At 39.2% G+C, this 19026-nt stretch overlaps 1 protein-coding gene across 6 annotated transcripts in view; it reads right to left on the bottom strand.

Annotated features, from left to right (window-relative positions):
• Positions 1 to 19026, bottom strand: part of Gk (glycerol kinase) — an 87581-nt gene that overhangs the window by 52809 nt on the left and 15746 nt on the right. For all 6 annotated transcript variants that reach the window (XM_055607324.1, XM_055607319.1, XM_055607325.1 and 3 more), the window contains exons 2-4: positions 15774 to 15847; positions 14979 to 15085; positions 1827 to 1904 (exon numbers count right to left, since the gene is read on the bottom strand). In XM_055607324.1, coding sequence (XP_055463299.1) covers positions 1827 to 1904; positions 14979 to 15085; positions 15774 to 15847 — 259 coding nt within the window. The remainder of the gene's footprint in view (positions 1 to 1826; positions 1905 to 14978; positions 15086 to 15773; positions 15848 to 19026) is intronic.

The following is a 19026-nucleotide window of genomic DNA, read 5'->3' as shown; positions in this document are numbered from 1 at the left end:
AGGCCAGCATTGTCTACAAAGTAAGCCAGGACAGCCAAGGCTACACAAAGAAACCCTGTCTAAAAAATAAAACATTAGCTCAAAAACAAACAAGGTCCAATGAAGCAGCTCAGTACATAAAAGTGCTTGGTGCCAGGCCTGACAACTTGTATTGAGATCTACAAGGTAAAAGTAGAAAACTGACTCAAGCCAATTGTCTTCTTTCCTCCACATGTATGCCATAGAATGTGTGCCTGCATTCTTCCAAACCTAATTAATTAAATGTAATAAAAAATCCAAAACATGTAATTTCAATCAAAAGTTTAATATCTCATATAAAACAAAAAGCTATTTTCCTCCCTTAATATTATTTAACTTAAATTTTCACAAGCTCAATTTCTTTTCCTTCACCTCTTTTATGAAGCAGTATTGGGGTTTTGTTAAAGATGTTGCAATAAAGATGTTAAGCACAGTGCTAAGAGGAAAAAAGGCACAATCTAGAGCACAGGTGTGTACTTCTCAAAGAATAGTCACCTCCTTCATGCTTATGAATTTCTCAGTGTACAAACATACAGTCGGACCTATCCTCTGAGACATCTTGGCAATTTTCCTTCTCTTCATTTTCACTGCACTATCTCAGTAACCCTCTAGCAGGTTTTATTAATACCTTTTACTGCACAGAAAAAATTCTGTCCTTAGATACACATACTTAGATTTACATGTTTTTTAATTGCTTCCCCTTCCTGTTTCATATTCCTTTCCTTCTTTTGGAAATTTACTGTTTCTTTTACTTATAACTTATTATGATAATCATACATTATCTCTTCTTTTCTCAGTTTTTTTTTTTTTTTTAAACAAGAGTTTTGCGGTCTGGAGAAATGGGTCAGAGTTTAAGAGCACTGGCTGTTCTTCCAGAGATTCTGAGTTCAATTTCCAGCAACCACATGGTGGCTCCCAACCATCCATACTGAGATCTGTTGCCCTATTCTGGTGTGCAAGTGTACATGCAGACAGAACATTGTATACATAATTAAAAAATACATCTTAAAAAAAAAGACGGTTTTGCTTTACAGCCCTAGGTGACCTAGAATGTACAATTTTTTAAGTTTAGCCTGGCTCTGAACTTGAGGCAATCTTCCTGCCTCAGTGTTGGAATTATGGGCATGTGGCATCATAGCCAGCATGATTTGCTATTTGCAACAGAAATCTTTTAAGGACTGATTATATAGTTAGAACACAATCTTCCTTTGAGGACGTAGCAGTATCATTTAGTGCTCTGCAACTGCTGTGTGGTATGCTAAGGATGATGCTAGTATCTATTTGGGACATTAACATCTAAGACATGACAGCCAAAGGTAAGATTCTTGAGATTTTGACGCTTGTATGTCCTGATGATGAAACAGTTAAATCCATAACAGAAGCAGAGAAAATTCTGATATTTTATCTTAATAAGTTCAAGTTTTTCCATAGAAAGTACAAATATACAAATAACTTACAGATAATTTTGAGTACTTGCAATTTTTATTTTTCTGGGTAGGAGGGCGAGAGATCTCTTTTAGATGTCAAAAACACAGTGGATGTCATAAAATAGTTCTGACAATATCCACCAATTTATATAATACAAAGAATCAGTAAAAGGCGAGAGCAAGGGAGAGATAATTAATTCAAGGTAAACAAATATGATCTGAAAATTTCTAGTAATAACAGCTCATCTCCTAGAGCACTCTGCTGCCCATCTCAGATTATAGGAACCATGAACATATGGCTTGTCAGTCACATGTTTTGGTGTGACCACCTTTGCAAATGGAAGAGGCCCTGTGCTGGACCCCTCCACATGAATGGCTTACCCACGGCATTGTAGAGAGGCTCTCCAGTTAGCTTGTCCCAGACTACTGTGGTTTCCCTCTGGTTGCTGACACCAATGGCTTTAACAAGAAAGTTAAACAGAAGGAAAGAGAAATTAACCATCTAGAATATTACTTCTGGAGAATAGGAACAACTAAACCATTTTTTTTTAACTTGCAGTTTTCCAAGACAGGGCCTCACTATGTAGCCTAGAACTCCCTATGTACACAGACTGGCCTTAAATTACCAGAGACCCTCTAACCCCACACTGCTACCTCTGCCTCCAGAATGCTATGAATGTTCCCATACCCAGCTTTCCATTTGGAATATTTGTGGTGATACCTGCTGCATTTTCCTTAAATGGCCCTGAAAGAAGTGAACATGCACTGTAAAGTTTTTACTTCTGTAGAATCGTTCTACTTCACTACAGGCACATAATGATGATCCATATCATTACTGAAGAAAGGCTCCCAGCTTGTCTCAAGGAATGTAAGAACTTCACAAGCTTTCAATGGGCAATTTATTATTCTATGCTGACAGCAATATACTCATTGTTTTTAATTAATTGTTATGTGAAATTCCCCTTCCTATATGTGTACATATGTGCACTCGTACATTTTTAGAAAATCGCCTACTATTCCAGTGTTTGGGAGGCTTTGTGAGAGAGGGGACCAGGTGTCAAGTCAGTCTGGGCTACAAAGAGAATTCAAGGGTTATGTAAGCCATTCTTTCTACAAACAAAACAAAGAGGCCAGTGACATGGTACAACAGGTAAATGTGCTTGCCACACAAGTCTAATGACTTGAGTTTGAGTCTTGGAATCCACATAGATGAAAAGAGTACTACAAAGACTCCACAAAGTTGTCCTTTGACCTGCACACTCATGCCATGATACAACCCTTACCCCAAGACACACAATACACACCCAGACCTAAAAAAAAGAAAGAAAGAAATCTTAAGAAATCTAAATATTCTGTAGCACTTAGGCTCACCAAAATCAAATAGCTGGGGTTTAAATTCCAATCTTGAATCTCCTTGTTTTGTCTCCTTAGTTTTATTTCTTGTGAAGTGAGGACAAGTCCCAACCTAAAAGTCCCAACCTAACAATGATAAGTCACTATATATTAAAGCAGATGTCTGGAAGAAATAAATATTGAATAAATGTCACTCACGCTTGCTGTCATTATCACCATTGAGTACAGTGACAGTTGTAGACAATGAGACTGAACTGAGCAGGATAAGGGAGCTCCTTGAAATCTCTGAGGTACAGTAGCAACAGCCTAGCAACATGTGGTTACTGTGAAGTATTCTGAAAGTGATACTTATTTTAAATTGAAAACTTCACAATGTGGAACCACAATGAATTCACAGCTACAATACGTCCATTTCCTCCTTGTTCATTTCCCTGTAAATCAGATGACTGGTCTTTTTAGTCACAATCCTCCAGTCACATGTCTGTCACACTGCCTTTTATATTGGCTCCTTCTGACTCATTGAGAAACTAATCTAGAGCTATTTCCATCTGATACTTGGTCCAGGATTCTTCTCCAGCCACTCCCTCTTTCTTCTCTATCTTAATTCTACTCCTTCATGCCAAGTAAAAATGCTTTCCTTGCAGACAGTCGAAGTCCTGTGAAATTGCTTTTCTGGATTCTCTTCAAGCCACAGATATCTTTATTCCTGCACATAGATCTCATAAAATACCACTGAGCTTTCCTAGTGTTCGAACCTCAAATCCTGGTTTTTAAATTACATTTATTCACATACCTAAAGTACATTTATTTATTGGTGTGGGTGCTTGACATAAAGGTCAGAGAACAACTTGGAAAAATCTTGAGCTGAGATTGTAAGGCTCGACAGCAGGAGCCTTTACTAACTGAGTCATCTTACCTGCCAAAAATTAATTGCTCCCAATTTTTTAATTCTTTCTTTTGCAGAGCACCACATTCAGGGTTATAATTCTCAACCATAGTTCACCTGCACCATTCAGATGCATATGAATATTACATGCACAAGATACACATTTCTTGGCCTTATGGGAAGGTTATTTAGAGTTATAAACACCCATATAAATAAACCGAATGGATTGGTCTTATATTGAGAAGGTCCAGACTTCACCTTAATATTTTTAAGGGGTTCTTGATCATCATTGACTGTTCATAACATAATTTAACTATTTAAAATCTACTTGCCAAAGCCTGGCATGATGGTTCATGAGTGTAGTCCCAATATATTTTGGAGGCTGGATAGGAGGTTGGCTATGGGTTTGAGGTTAGACTTAGTATATTTTAAGTTCTAGACCAGTCTGGACTACACAGCCACATCTTATCTCCTATCTCAAAGACAAACAAACAAACAAAAACACGTAAGTGAACAAAAAGTTATAACAATTAAGAAAATATACTTAGAAAAATATTTGTAAATACTTAGTCTTACTAATTGTTATATAGGCCATATTGTGAATGATGTGAACCCTTTCAAAAATAAATGGGTGAGAATATAGCTCAGTGCTTATGTGTAGGGCCCTGTATAGAATCCCCAGCACTGAAATAAGTAAATAATGCTTTATTTATATCATTATAACACATTTTGGAATAAAAACTTTAAATACACAGAGAAAAATGAAAGTTTCACAAAGAACACTATGTTGCTATTACAAGTATTATGTGGGGAGAATCATTAAGCTTTTCATGCTGCACGTGGTGACATATACCTATAATCTCAGCTGAGGCAGATGGATGGAGTTTGTAATTTCAAAGCCTGGCACATAGTTAGTCTTTGTCTCAAAACAACACAAAACAAACAAAAAAATCTTTTCAGCTTTTCAGGCAGTCAAAACTGAATGTAGTTTCACATTTAAGATGTATATACAAAAATCAAAAACAAGATATAGACACTAGCAGAAATTTATTTTACAGAAAAAGGTGCCTCTCTGAAGACCACCATGAGGTTCATAAGTGTAAGATGTGCCAGAAAGATGTATGTCAGGGGGGCGGGGCAAGATGGCAGCGCCGGGAGGACTCTCATTCTGAGGAGCAGCACAGCAGGATTGGCACAGTGACCAGCAATCAGAACTCGCGGCCATAAAACACAAGTGGTTGTGTTTCTCAGGTGAGAGGATACCCCACGTTGGGGGTTTCGATCAGCTTTAACTCACCCGGCTAAACCGCGGAAGAGATCCCCGTTCCGCCAGGCGCTTGGTCGCCAGCCCAGAGCTACCCGCCAGCGCGATCTGGTCACGGTCCCAGACTGAACTGTGGGCCCACAACACCATAGACTGGATTTCCCAGTCGAGCGATAACCCCACGGAGCAGGAAACAATTGGGACCGACCGCAGGTTACCCAGACATCCCCTGGAAAAGACTCGGGTTCCGCGGGTGCCCCAGGAGCCAGCCCGGACCCAGAGCCGGGAGGAACAAAGGCGCCTGCCTGCACAGAGCCCTGCCTGCGCGCGTGATTCGCTGCCTCAGATAGAACTGTGGGCACCAGGGCACCAGGGCACCAGACTGCGTGTCTCTGGCAGGAGGAAACCCCCAGCGGAGGGGTTCAGCAGCTCTAACGCTTAGGACACCCAGCACCAAAACACTTCCTGGACTCACGCAGACTCTAGTGCAGGCAGAAGCGCTGTGCTCTGCCGCCATTGTTGCATTCCCCTGGGGCACTGGGACACACACACAGCTGCATCCTCGAACCTGCAAGAGCCGAAGAGCCATTACAGCAGCCCTCAGATACTGTGCCAGGGATCGGCTAGTTGTCCCTGGCTGGACTGCCAAAACTGTAGAAATCCCTGATCCTTCAGGGGGGCTGCACCCACAGCGTCTGGACCAGAGTGATGCCTACAGCCGCCATCCCAGACAGAGACACACAGCTTCTGGTCCAGAGTGAGGCACCCAGCCTCCAGACCAGAACAGTGCCCCCAGGCGACAACTCAACCTAGGTGCACATTCTCCAGGTCCAGAGCAGAGCAATCAGCCTTTGGCCCAGAGACTTGCTGAGTGCACCTCCCACTTTCTCAGACAGAACTGTGCGCCCCAGGATAACAGACTGAGTTTCCCTGTTGGGAGAAAACCCCATAGCTAGGGAATCAGCAGTTTCTTCAAGAGGACTGTACATGGAAATTTAGTGAGCAGCAGCACACTAAATTTATAACAAGAAACCCAGCAGTGGGGCAGCTGTCTTGAGAAATTTTATGGGTAAGAGGAGATCCCCCCCCTGCCTAACATAGACCACAGCTACTACTCAGGGCTATAAACCTGAGGTGAGCAGTGGCATCTCCGGAGAAACACTGGCCATACAGTGACCATAACCAAAAAGCAGAGAAGGACTCCTTCAGGAAAAATCATCTTCCGGCCAAGGGGATACTCCCTACCTCAGGACTCCAGGAAGCACAGAAACTAACAGCCAAAACCTAAATCAGCCCAATGGGTAGAGGTCAGCGTAAAGGCTCAACCAACAAAAGACAGAGCAATATGACATCTCCAGAACCCAGCCATCCAGGGGCGAACAGCCCCGAACAATGCAGCATAATAGAAAATCAAGAAGATGACCTTATATCTATGTTGATGAAGAGAATAATAGAGGAAACAGATAAAATACGTAAAGAATTAGAGGAAGATAAAACCAAACAGATCATGGCTATCCGTAAAGAAATGGAGGAAGATAAAGACAAGCAAATTAGGGCCATCCGTGAAGAAATACGGGAAGATGCAGCCAAACAGCTTGTGGCCTTCAGAGAAGAAATAATTAAATCACTGAAAGAAATCAAAGAGACAGAGTTGAAGGAACTAAAAGAAAAAGAGGAAAATACAAGCAGACAGGTGAAGGAAGTAAACAAAACAACTCAAGACCTGAAGATAGAACTAGAAAAATTAAAGAAAACACAAATGGAGGAAATAATGGAGAGGAAGAATTTAGGGAAGAAAACAGGAACTACAGAGGTAAGCATAACCAACAGAATACAAGAAATGGAAGAAAGAATCTCAGGTGTAGAAGATACAATGGAAGAAATCGATGTATCTGTCAAAGAAAATGTTAAATCCAAAAAATTCCTGACACAGACCGTCCAAGAAATCCAAGACAATATGAAAAGACAAAACCTAAGAATAATAGGTATAGAGGAAAAAGAAGACTCCCTTCTCCAAGGCCCAGAAAATATTTTCAACAAAATCATTGAAGAAAATTTCCCCAAGTTAAAAGAGAAGCCAATAAGGATACATGAGGCCTACAGAACACCCAACAAATTTGACCAGAAAAGAAAATCCTCCCGCCACATAATAATCAAAACAGGAAGTATACAGAACAAAGAAAAAATACTAAAAGCTGCAAGGGAAAAAGGCCAAGTAACATATAATGGCAAACCCATTAGAATCACACCTGACTTTTCAACAGAAACTATGAAAGCCAGAAGGGCCTGGACAGATATCATGCAGACCCTAAGAGAACACAGATGTCAACCCAGGCTACTATACCCTGCAAAACTCTCAGTCCTCATAGACGGAGAAAACAAGATATTCAATGACAAAAACAAATTTCAACAATACCTACACACAAATCCAGCATTACAGAAGACACTGGAAGGGAAAATACAACCCAAGAAAATTAGCTGCTCTCAAGAAAACACAGGAAATAATTAACCTTACTACAGCAAAACAAAAAGCAACCAAACACACAAACTTATGAACACAGCCAACATCAAAATCAAAGGATCTAACAGCCACTGGTCATTAATCTCTCTCAACATCAATGGACTCAACTCTCCAGTAAAAAGACACAGATTAACAGAATGGATACGTAAACAAAACCCAGCAATCTGTTGCATACAAGAAACACACCTAAGGCACAAAGATAGACATTACCTGAGGGTAAAAGGTTGGAAGATGACTTTCCAAGCAAATGGACCCAAGAAACAAGCAGGAGTAGCCATTCTAAGATCTGATAAAATAGACTTTCAACCAAAATTAATAAAAAGAGATGAGGAAGGACACTTCATACTCATCAAGGGAAAATTCCACCAGGAAGACATCACAATCCTGAACATCTATGCCCCAAATACAAGAGCACCCACATTTGTAAAAGAAACATTGATAAAATTTAAACCACATATAGATCCCCACACATTAATAGTGGGAGACTTCAACACCCCACTCTCAACAAAGGACAGGTCAACAAAACAGAAATTAAACAAAGAAACAATATCTCTGACAGAGGTCATGAATCAAATGGACCTCACAGACATCTACAGAACTTTACACCCAAACACAAGAGAATTTACCTTCTTCTCAGCACCTCATGGAACCTTCTTTAAAATAGTCCATATAGTTGGTCACAAAGCAAGCCTCAACAGATACAAGAAGACTGAAATAATCCCTTGTATCCTGTCTGATCACCATGGAATAAAGCTGGACTTCAACAACAACAGAAATAGCAAAAAGCCTACACACTCATGGAAACTGAACAACTTGTTACTAAATGACAGCTGGGTCAGGGAAGAAATGAAGAAAGAAATTAAAGCCTTTCTAGAACTCAATGAAAATGAAGACACAACATACCCTAACTTGTGGGACACAATGAAAGCAGTGCTAAGAGGAAAGTTCATAGCACTAAGTGCCTTCAAGAAGAAATTCGAGACAGCTCATTCAAGCAACTTAATGGCCCACTTAAAAACCCTAGAAAAAGAAGAAGCAGACATACCAAAAAGGAGTAGACGGCTGGAAATAATCAAACTCAGGGCTGAAATCAATCAATTAGAAACAAATAAAACAATTCAAAGAATCAATGAAACCAAGAGCTGGTTCTTTGAGAAAATCAACAAGATAGACAAACCCTTAGCCAAGCTAACTAAAAGGCAGAGAGACACCACCCAAATCAACAAAATCAGAAATGAAAAGGGGGACATAACTACAGACACTGAGGAAATCCAAACAATCATTAGGACTTACTTCAAAAGTCTATATGCCACAAAATTTGAAAATCTAAATGAAATGGACAATTTTCTTGATCGATTTGACTCACCAAAGCTGAATCAGGACCAGGTAAATCAACTAAATAGTCCTATATCTCCGAAAGAAATAGAAGCAGTCATCAAAAGTCTCCCATCCAAAAAAAGCCCAGGACCAGATGGCTTCAGCGCAGAATTCTACCAAACCTTCAAAGAAGAGCTAACTCCAATTCTCTTCAAACTATTCCACAAAATAGAAACAGAAGGAACATTACCAAATTCATTCTATGAAGCCACAATCACCTTGGTACCCAAACCTCACAAAGACTCAACAAAGAAAGAGAATTTCAGGCCAATCTCCCTTATGAACATTGATGCAAAAATACTTAACAAAATACTTGCAAACCGGATCCAAGAACACATCAAAGATATTATCTACTATGACCAAGTAGGCTTCATCCCAGGTATGCAGGGGTGGTTCAATATACGGAAATCCATCAATGTGATCCACCATATTAACAAACTGAAAGAAAAAAAACCACATGATAATCTCCCTAGATGCTGAAAAAGCATTTGACAAAATCCAACATCCATTCATGTTTAAAGTACTGGAGAGATCAGGGATACAAGGCACATATCTAAACATAGTAAAGGCGATATACAGCAAGCCTATAGCCAACATCAAACTGAACGGAGAGAAACTTAAAGCAATCCCTCTGAAATCAGGGACAAGACAAGGCTGCCCACTGTCTCCATATCTCTTCAACATAGTGCTGGAAGTCCTTGCTAGAGCAATAAGACAGTCGAAGGAGATCAAGGGGATACAGATGGGAAAAGAAGAAGTCAAATTATCACTATTTGCAGATGATATGATAGTATATATGAGTGACCCCAAAAACTCTACCAGGGAACTCCTACAGCTGATAAACACCTTCAGCAAAGTGGCCGGATATAAAATTAACTCAAAAAAAATCAGTAGCACTCCTGTTTACAAAAGACAAAAGGGCTGAGAAAGAAATTAGAGAAACAACACCATTCACAATAGCCACAAATGATATAAAGTACCTTGGCGTAACCCTAACCAAGCAAGTCAAAGACTTGTATGAAAAAAATTTCAAGTCTCTGAAGAAAGAATTAGAGGAAGATATGAGAAGATGGAAAGATCTCCCATGCTCATGGCTTGGCAGGATTAACATAGTAAAAATGGCCATCTTACCAAAAGCAATCTACAGATTTAATGCAATTCCCATCAAATTGCCAACACAATTCTTTACAGACCTGGAAAGAAAAATTCTCAACTTCGTATGGAATAACAAGAAACCGAGAATTGCTAAAACAATCCTCTACAATAAAAGATCTTCTGGAGGTATCTCCATCCCTGATCTCATGCTGTACTATAGAGCAACAATACTAAAAACTGCATGGTACTGGCATAGAAACAGAATGGTGGATCAATGGAATCGAACAGAAGACCCAGAAATAAACCCACACACTTACGGACACCTGATTTTTGACAAAGATGCCAAAACCATACAATGGAAAAAAGATAGCATCTTCAACAAATGGTGCTGGTCCAACTGGATGTCTACATGTAGAAAAATGCAAATAGATCCATACTTATCACCCTGCACAAAACTGAAGTCCAAGTGGATCAAAGACCTCAACATAAAACCAGACACATTAAATCGGCTAGAAAAAAAAGTGGGGAATACCCTAGAACTCATTGGTACAGGAGAAAACGTCCTGAACAGAACACCAACAGCACAGGCTCTAAGAGCAACAATCAATAAATGGGACCTCATGAAATTGAAAAGCTTCTGTAAAGCAAAGGACACCGTCAGCAAAACAAAGCGACTGCCTACAGATTGGGAAAGAATCATCACCAACCCTCTATCTGACAGAGGACTCATATCCAATATATATAAAGAAGTAAACAAGCTGAAAAGCAACAAACCAAGTAATTCACTTAAAAAATGGGGAACAGAGCTAAAGAGAGAATTCTCTGCAGAGGAATATCGAATGGCAGAGAAGCACTTAAAGAAATGCTCAACCTCATTAGCCATTAGGGAAATGCAAATCAAAACAACCCTGAGATTTCACCTTACACCCATCAGAATGGCCAAGATGAAAATCTCAAGGGACAACACATGCTGGAGAGGTTGTGGAGAAAGGGGAACCCTTCTCCACTGCTGGTGGGAATGTAAACTGGTACAACCACTCTGGAAATCAATCTGGCGCTTTCTCAGACAACTAGGAATAGCGCTTCCTCAAGATCCAGCCATACCACTCCTAGGCATATACCCAAAAGAGGCGCAAGTACACAACAAGGACATATGCTCAACCATGTTTGTAGCAGCTTTATTTGTAATAGCCAGAAGCTGGAAACAACCCAGATGCCCCTCAACTGAAGAATGGATGCAGAAACTGTGGTACATCTATACAATGGAGTATTACTCAGCAATGAAAAATAAGGAAATCATGAAATTTGCAGGTAAATGGTGGGACCTGGAAAGGATCATCCTGAGTGAGTTGACCCAGAAGCAAAAAGACACTCACGGTATATACTCACTCATATAAACATACAATATAGAATAAACCCACTAAAAGCTGTACATCTAAACAAACTAATCAAAAGAGAGGACCCTAACTAAAATGTTCAATCCCCATCCTGAAAGGCAAAGAGGATGTACATCAGAAGAAAACAAAAATAGGAAACAACCTCGGAACCCGCTACAGAGGGCCTCTGAAAGCCAGAAGAAAACAGGAAACAACCTTGAAACCTGCCACAGAGGGCCTCTGAAAGCTTCTGCAGTATAGACTGTCAAAGCAGATGCTGAGCCTGATGGCCAACTGATGGGCAGAGTGAATGGAATTTTATGTAAGAAGTGGGAAATAGTAAGAGCTGGAGGGAACGGGAACTCCACAAGCAGAGCAACAGAACAAGATAATTTGAACACAGGGAACTTCCCAGAGACTCATACTCCAACCAAGGACTATTTGTGGAGATGACCTGGAACCCCTGCACAGGTGTAGCCCATGGCAGTTCAGTGTCCAAGTGGGTTCCATAGTAATGGGAAGAGGGACTGCCTCTGACATAATCTGATTGGCCTGCTCGTTGATCACTTCCCCCTGAGGGGGGAGCAGCCTTACCAGGCCACAGTAGAGGACAATGCAGCCACTTTTGATGAGAACTGATAGACTAAGATCAGAAAGAAGGAGAGGAGGACCTCCCCTATCAGTGGACTTGGGGAGTGGCATGCATGCAGAAAGGGGAGGGAGGGTGGGATCGGCAGGGGAGGAGGGAGGGGCTCATGGGGGGATACAAAATGAATAAAGTGTAATTAATAAAAAAAATAAAAGATTTAAAAAAAAAGATGTATGTCAGTTAGGGTGAAGGAGTGGACTATGAGTTCTCCTTTACTTTATCACCAAAATAACTGCTTGAGATTTTAACACCTGAGAATCTATGTTCTCATCTTTTAAACAGTTTTTGTCCATCATTTAATAAGAAGATCTGGCACTGTAATTCTGTGTTTGTGGTAAGTCCTAAAGTAGCATTAAAGGCAAATATAACTGCCTAACATTGAGAGAGCAGCCTGCTGGCCTGCTTTGGGTTTAAATATGCTATTACAGAGTATATTTTTACATAGAAGAAGGCAGTAGCTTAAGTCAAAAACCATTTTTTTATGGTGAGGGTGTCTGAGAAAGGATCTCAATTCAGTAGATCACTTTGATCTCGAACTTACCAGCAATTCTCTTCCCTAAGCCTCCCAATTGCTGAGAGTATAGGCACGCATGACCACATCCAACTTTGAAGTCAATACTTTTTGACAGATGAAGTCAACTAAAATGAGTGAATCAGGAATTTGTGAAAGGTACATGACCAGATATGGTGAACTATGATAATGAGTAAAACTAAATGATATTGCTCTCAGCTGTCAAAGCACATTTACTAGTTGTATAGGAAATAAAGTAAATGCTTTGTGAGGTTATATAAATGTGGCTCAGGGAAAAAAAAATGGTTTAAGAATTGTAAGAGTTGTGCTTTAACAACCTCTGCTAATAAACAGCTACATGTCCTACTGTTCCCTTCTCCCACCGCAGTTAAAGGAAGTTGGTCTAGGTGACTGCTGATCCTTTACAGCTTTTAAGTATTATTACCTTGAATTCTATATAGGAAAGCAAAAGCTTGCCCATTCTGCTGCCAATTCAGAAAATCATCAGGGGAAAGCCATAGTATAGCTAGCCTGGTATGGCAGACATTATGAGAGTTTCTCATCTTTGGCTGTAGGCTTGTGGTTGCAAAGAATCACTTTGAATTGGTATGACTTTTATGACTTTTATCCTGGATAAATGAGTGTGCCAAAAAAGATAGTTGTCTTAATCCCAGAACTTGGGAGGAAGAGGTAGGTGTATCTCTGAGAGTCCAAGGCTAGCCTGGTCTACATATAGAGAAGTCCAGGACAGCTAACTCTACAGGTGGAGAAGTAGGAGAAAGGGGAGTAGAAGACAGGTACATGTTTAAGCCTTATAGGACTGTTACTGCAAGTGCAAGACAAGTGTCATCTTTACATAGACTGCAAAACCCAGAAAGACTAGTACACCAGTGGGCCTCCCACTTCATCTGTCAGGAAGGTAAAATAATGTCAATGCCAGAGTCAGTTACTCTGGACTCTATAGTAAACCTCTCTTTAAGCTGTGTAGTTTATTTGTGCATCTGGGGCAATGACTCTTGACAACTGATCACCTGTTAATTGTTTATTCTGTTTCAGATGGTAACACTATCCTAAAAAAAAAGGATAACAGTCATTTTGATGTACAGCTCACATAAATGTGGTGATTGCACTTCTATTTAGATGTAAGAATAAGCCATGTATTGTGGCACATGCCTATAATCCCAGCAGAGACAGGAAGAAATAGAACTCTCCTTCTCTAGTACCATGTCTGCTGTATGCTGCCATGCCATGCTTCCTACCATGATGATAATGGACTAAACCTTTGAACTGTAAGCCAGCACTAATTAAATGTTCTCCTTTGTGGGAATTGCCATGGTCAAGGTGTCTTTTCACAGCAATAGAAACCTATCTAAGACAGACCTTGTCTAAAAAAAACAAATCAATAATAACAACAAAAACAATCAAATAAAGAAAAATTCCATTACGAAAAAAATGTCTTAGGAACATGGCAAGTCTGAGAGACAAGAGGATATGAATCAAAACACCAAAAGAATGGATGGTGGTTCCTTCTATGGGTAGTCAAACTACCTAAGCAAATAAGTAAATACATAATAGTTTAAAAAAAATACTTGGAAGAGTGATGCATAAAGGTCTATTTAGTAAACCCTCATTAAAAAAAAAAAAAATTCAAGTTGGGTGCCGTGGCACATGCCTGTTTTTCCAGCACTTGGAAGGCAGAGGCAGGAGGATCTCTGTGAGTTCAAGGTCAGCCTGGTCTACAAAGTTCAGGACAGCCATGGCTACACAGGGAAACCATGTTTCGAAAAACCAAAAATGAAATCAAAGGGAAAAGAAAACAAAGAACGACTAAACTCCAATTTTAATTTCTAACATATAAATAGAAGATCCATTAACTTTTATTTAATTTTTTCATTTTACTTTTTTATTATTATTTTTGTCTCTCATATATTACATCCTGACTGCAGTTTCTCCTCTCCTCCCAGTCCCTTCCTTACCATCCCCCCATATCCACTCCTCCTCCTTTCTCTTCAGAAAAGTGCATGCCTCCCAGGAATATCAACCAAACATGGCATATACATGGGATGCTTATTTTTATTCAAATATTTTTCTCTAAAGTGTCACAAGACTGATCCCTCAAGTCCCTTGAAATGTCCGCAAAAAAACAAAAAAAAAAAAAAGTAAGCAAAATGTCAGAGAAGAGAAGGCTCCGATGGCCACTTAATCTGAGGCAAACCTTTGTAATCTGAGGTAAACACCCTCTCATATCACTCAGTTTTTAAATTTTCGATATGGCATTTATTAGTATCTGAAATGAACTTGTACTGTCTCCTTTTATTGTTCCTCATGTTCTTCAGAATAAAATGTCTGTGTGAATAGGGACTGAATCTTGTTTATTGTTGTGCCCACAAGTTCTAACAAAAAAGGTTTGCAGTGCATAAAGACTCAATTATAAGCTGAAAGAATAAATTAATGAATGGGGCTGGTCGAGATGTACTATATGAGGAAAATAATTGAAATACCTTTAATGTTGGAAACATCAATATTGAGCTGTCCAAGTTTTTCACACGTTTTCTCTATACACTCATAAACAGACTGCAGGATTTCCTTCGGGTCTTGTTCTACCCATCTTTGGATCAAAAACATAAATGTGTTAGTCTCAAAAATTCAGTACAAATCTAACATGTTTCCACAGATAAGTTAACTTATTAGACGTACCTAGTACATAAGTGAAAAAATAGGATAAGCAAACTATATTTATATTTTACATTCTAAAGGAATAAAAAAAAAACATTTCCCTTACATGTTCTTAAATTTTTCTTATTCCTCACAGAGTAATATAATAATTTATCCTTGTAAGGACATTCATTAACCAGGTGGCTCACATTTCAGATCCCAGGAATTGGGAAGCTAAGGCAGCATGACCATTTTAAGTTCTAGGCCAGGCTGGTCTGTAGACTGAAACTACCCTGGTTCCAAAACCAAAAAAAATAAAGCAAAACCCCTAAAAAGTAATAATTTTGCCACTGTTACAGGGACATAGAAATAAATGACTTCAGAGTTAGTGCAGAATTTCTGATAGTTAATAGTTTTTGTTATATTACTTATACTTTGCTTTCCATCACTGAATTCCTAAGCTACCCATGGTTAAGACATTTTGGCTAAGTTACTAGATTATAGCTTTATTTCTTGACCAATCACATCCTCTCAGGTCTTCTCAAGAGGCTATTGGCTAAGTCTATTATACCAATCTAAAACACACATGAGGTGAGATAAATCAATAAATATGGCATGTCTTTAAATATTAAGAAACATACCCTTCTCTTGGGAATTCCTGTTTTATTTCTACTTGATGATGACTAAGAAGTTCAGCTGTCTTTGAATTGAAAACCTGAAAAACACATCAGTATGAAAATGCAGGTTGATATCACATCTGTTTGAAGTTACTAAGCAATGAAGTTCTTATTAGCATATAGAAAATATTGAATCATATCAAATGACCAAAAATGATGTTTGGTTTATTCTTCAGACAGAATCATAAAACATTGCAATGTGGGTGGCTGTACAGATGATTCAGTGGTTAAGACCACTTGCTTTTCTCTCAGAGGACTCAAGTTCGATTCCCAGCAGCCACTTCAGTTGACTTATAACGTCCTGTAACTCCAACTCCAAAGGGTCTGATGCTTTTGTCTGGCTTCTGTGGGTGTGTGTAGGTACACTAATGGGCTACTTTCAAGGTATGTGCTTCCTAAACACACACACAGAGGAAGGGAGGATGATACAACAAACACATACATACAAACAATAAAAATGTAGTCAGGCATGGTGGCACACACATTTAAGCCCAGCACTCAGGGGGGCAGAGGTAGGCAGATGCTGTAAGTTTGAGGTCAACCTGATCTACAAAACGAGTACAAGATAGTCAAGGCTACACAATAAACCTTATCTTGAAAAAAGAAAAATAATAAATAAAATAAAATAAAAATATGTCAAAATAGCAATGTCAAATAAAAAATAACTTCTCATAACCAGGACTGATGGGAACTCACACTCAGGAGGATAAGGGAAAAGAAACCAGAGTTGGAGGCTTGCCTGAGCTACAATGTGACATCCTATCTATAAAAAAGTATAAACAGTTTCTCCAAAAAACAAAAACAAAAACAAAAACAAAAACTGAGGGCCGGAGAGATGACTCAGTGGTCCCTGATTTCCATTCTCAGTAACCATATGGCAATTCACAATCCTCTGTTACTTCAGTTCTAGGAGATTTGGCACCTTCTGGACTCCATGGACATCAGGCATGCATGTGGTACACACACAGGCAAAACACACATACACATAAAAATAAATCCTTCTTTAAAAAAGAAATGAAAGAATATCTTCTGAGACGGTACTGTAAACCTGATCAGGGGCCTATACACATAAAAATAAATCCTTCTTTAAAAAAGAAATGAAAGAATATCTTCTGAGACGGTACTGTAAACCTGATCAGGGGCCTATGGCTGGGAAGGGTATAGGCTTAGAAGGGAACCTATTACTACTGCTTTGCTAAATGGACATGTTATTAAACTGACTTCCAAAAAACTCATGTATAATATACCGAGATATTAGTATTGCCCTCAGTCCTAATTAGAGAAGCTTCTGGTAGCTGTTGGGGGAGCAGTTAATACAGAGACTCATTAGTGATCAATGTGTTAAGAGTAAAAAAGTGATGATGTATGACAGGACATCTATTCTATCCCTCCAAGAATTGGGGAATCTTCAGAGAAGAGAGGATAAGACAATGAAAGAGCTGGAAGATGACTGGTATGGCACAAAAGATGTCTTCTAGACATAGTTGTTGCCCTCATAAACCCACTTCAGCTGTGCTTACCTGCACAAAACAAACAACAAATAAACAAAAAATACACCAGATTCCATCTGTCAGCATTTCATCACAGACAGAGAGGGGCTCATAGGGCATTACCACCCCTGACACAGTTTTGGCATGCATGTTCATGAAACCAACTATAATTAAAGTCAGTAGGTCACACATAAAATAAAAGGCAATGTAAGAGCAGGTCTTCATGGGCAGAAGAATTTCTGCAGAAAATGGAGGAAGAGATGAGAGAGGGCAAAGAGGGTGAAAAACAGCTAAAATTCCCTACCCCCATGTTTGAATGTGTTAAAGAAAAAATACTGAAAATACATTTAAGAGAATTTCTCTTGAGAAAAAAATATACAGAATAATTTTTTTTTTAAATGAGGAAATTTCTGCCAGGTGTGGTGGTATACACCTGTAACCTCAGCATTCTGCAGACTTAGGCAGGAGGATTGCCATGAGTTTGAAGGCAGACTGAGCTACATAGCAAGGTTGAGTCAAAAAAAAAAAGGCAGCTCTTTACCTATAAATAAACCAAGATGGTTCTTTACACAATGAAAATTAATACAAATAATAGCATGGACTTTCTTGAAAAATTAAGAATAAGAAAGTTGCTATATTCTCATTCATCTTGGATAAGAAAGATGCTCAGGCAGGATTGAGTGCTGTGAATTCCTTTCCAGGGAGATGCAGTGGTGCCTTCATCAAGCTCTTATAACAGGGAAATAGAGCCCTATCAGCAAGTAGAGACATGGCTAACTGGAAGACTCCGCTACCTAGGCACTCTCTGGGGCATCTGTGTCATCAACTGCAGATCCCTGATACAAAACATTAAAACCTGTGGCTGGAGAGATGGCTCAGCAGTAGAGCACTGGCTGCTCTTCCAAAGGTCCTGAGTTCAATTTCCAGCAACCATATGGTAGCTCATAAAAATCTGTAATGTGATCTTGTACCCTCTTCTGGTGTGCAGTCACAAATACAGGCAGAATATTGCATGGTTTTAGAAGAATGCATAATTTAACTAAAATCAACTCTCCAAATTACTGTAATTATAGCATAAAAGTAATTTCTAATTAGTTCATAGAGTAGTTCTATGTCTCAGATTCCTGTGGATGAAAATTACCTGTCCATTGCAGACTAAGAAAAACAACAGCAAAATGAAGCCAGTTGCTTCCTTCCTTTGGCATAATACATACCAGTTTTTTCTGGAGAAGTGATAAACATACAGCAAGAAGGAAAATCCTTTGAGAAGATAAAATATCTTACAAGTCAAAGGTTAACTCAACATCATAAAAAAAAATACCTGACAGAATCCCATGCCATATCTTATGATTTACAACTTAGTACTAGTGTAGATGCCTAGGCCGTATGCTCAATTAGCTGTGATTTGTTTATTGACATAACTCCAGGACACAGAATGGTATATTGCACCTTCATTGATGATCTGAATATATGCTCTATTATAAGTACTTACTTGCAGAAAAATTATGAATTAAGAATAGCAGAGGTAGGTATGGAGGCTCACATATATAATGTAATAAATGGGGAGGCAGAGGCAGGATACTTGCTGCAAGTTTGAGGCTAGCTTGGTCTTAGATTATCTAGATATTGAATTACAGGTCATCTAGAGAACTAGCAAATAAATAAACATCTCAAAAAGACAAAAGGGGGGAAGAAAAGGAAATGATGGATAAAATGAGATGGTAGAG

Source organism: Psammomys obesus, unplaced genomic scaffold (assembly GCF_907164565.1).
Source record: "Psammomys obesus unplaced genomic scaffold, mPsaObe1.curated_primary_1811, whole genome shotgun sequence".
Taxonomy (NCBI): Eukaryota; Metazoa; Chordata; class Mammalia; order Rodentia; family Muridae; genus Psammomys; species Psammomys obesus.
This window is presented reverse-complemented; position numbering and strand designations above follow the sequence as displayed.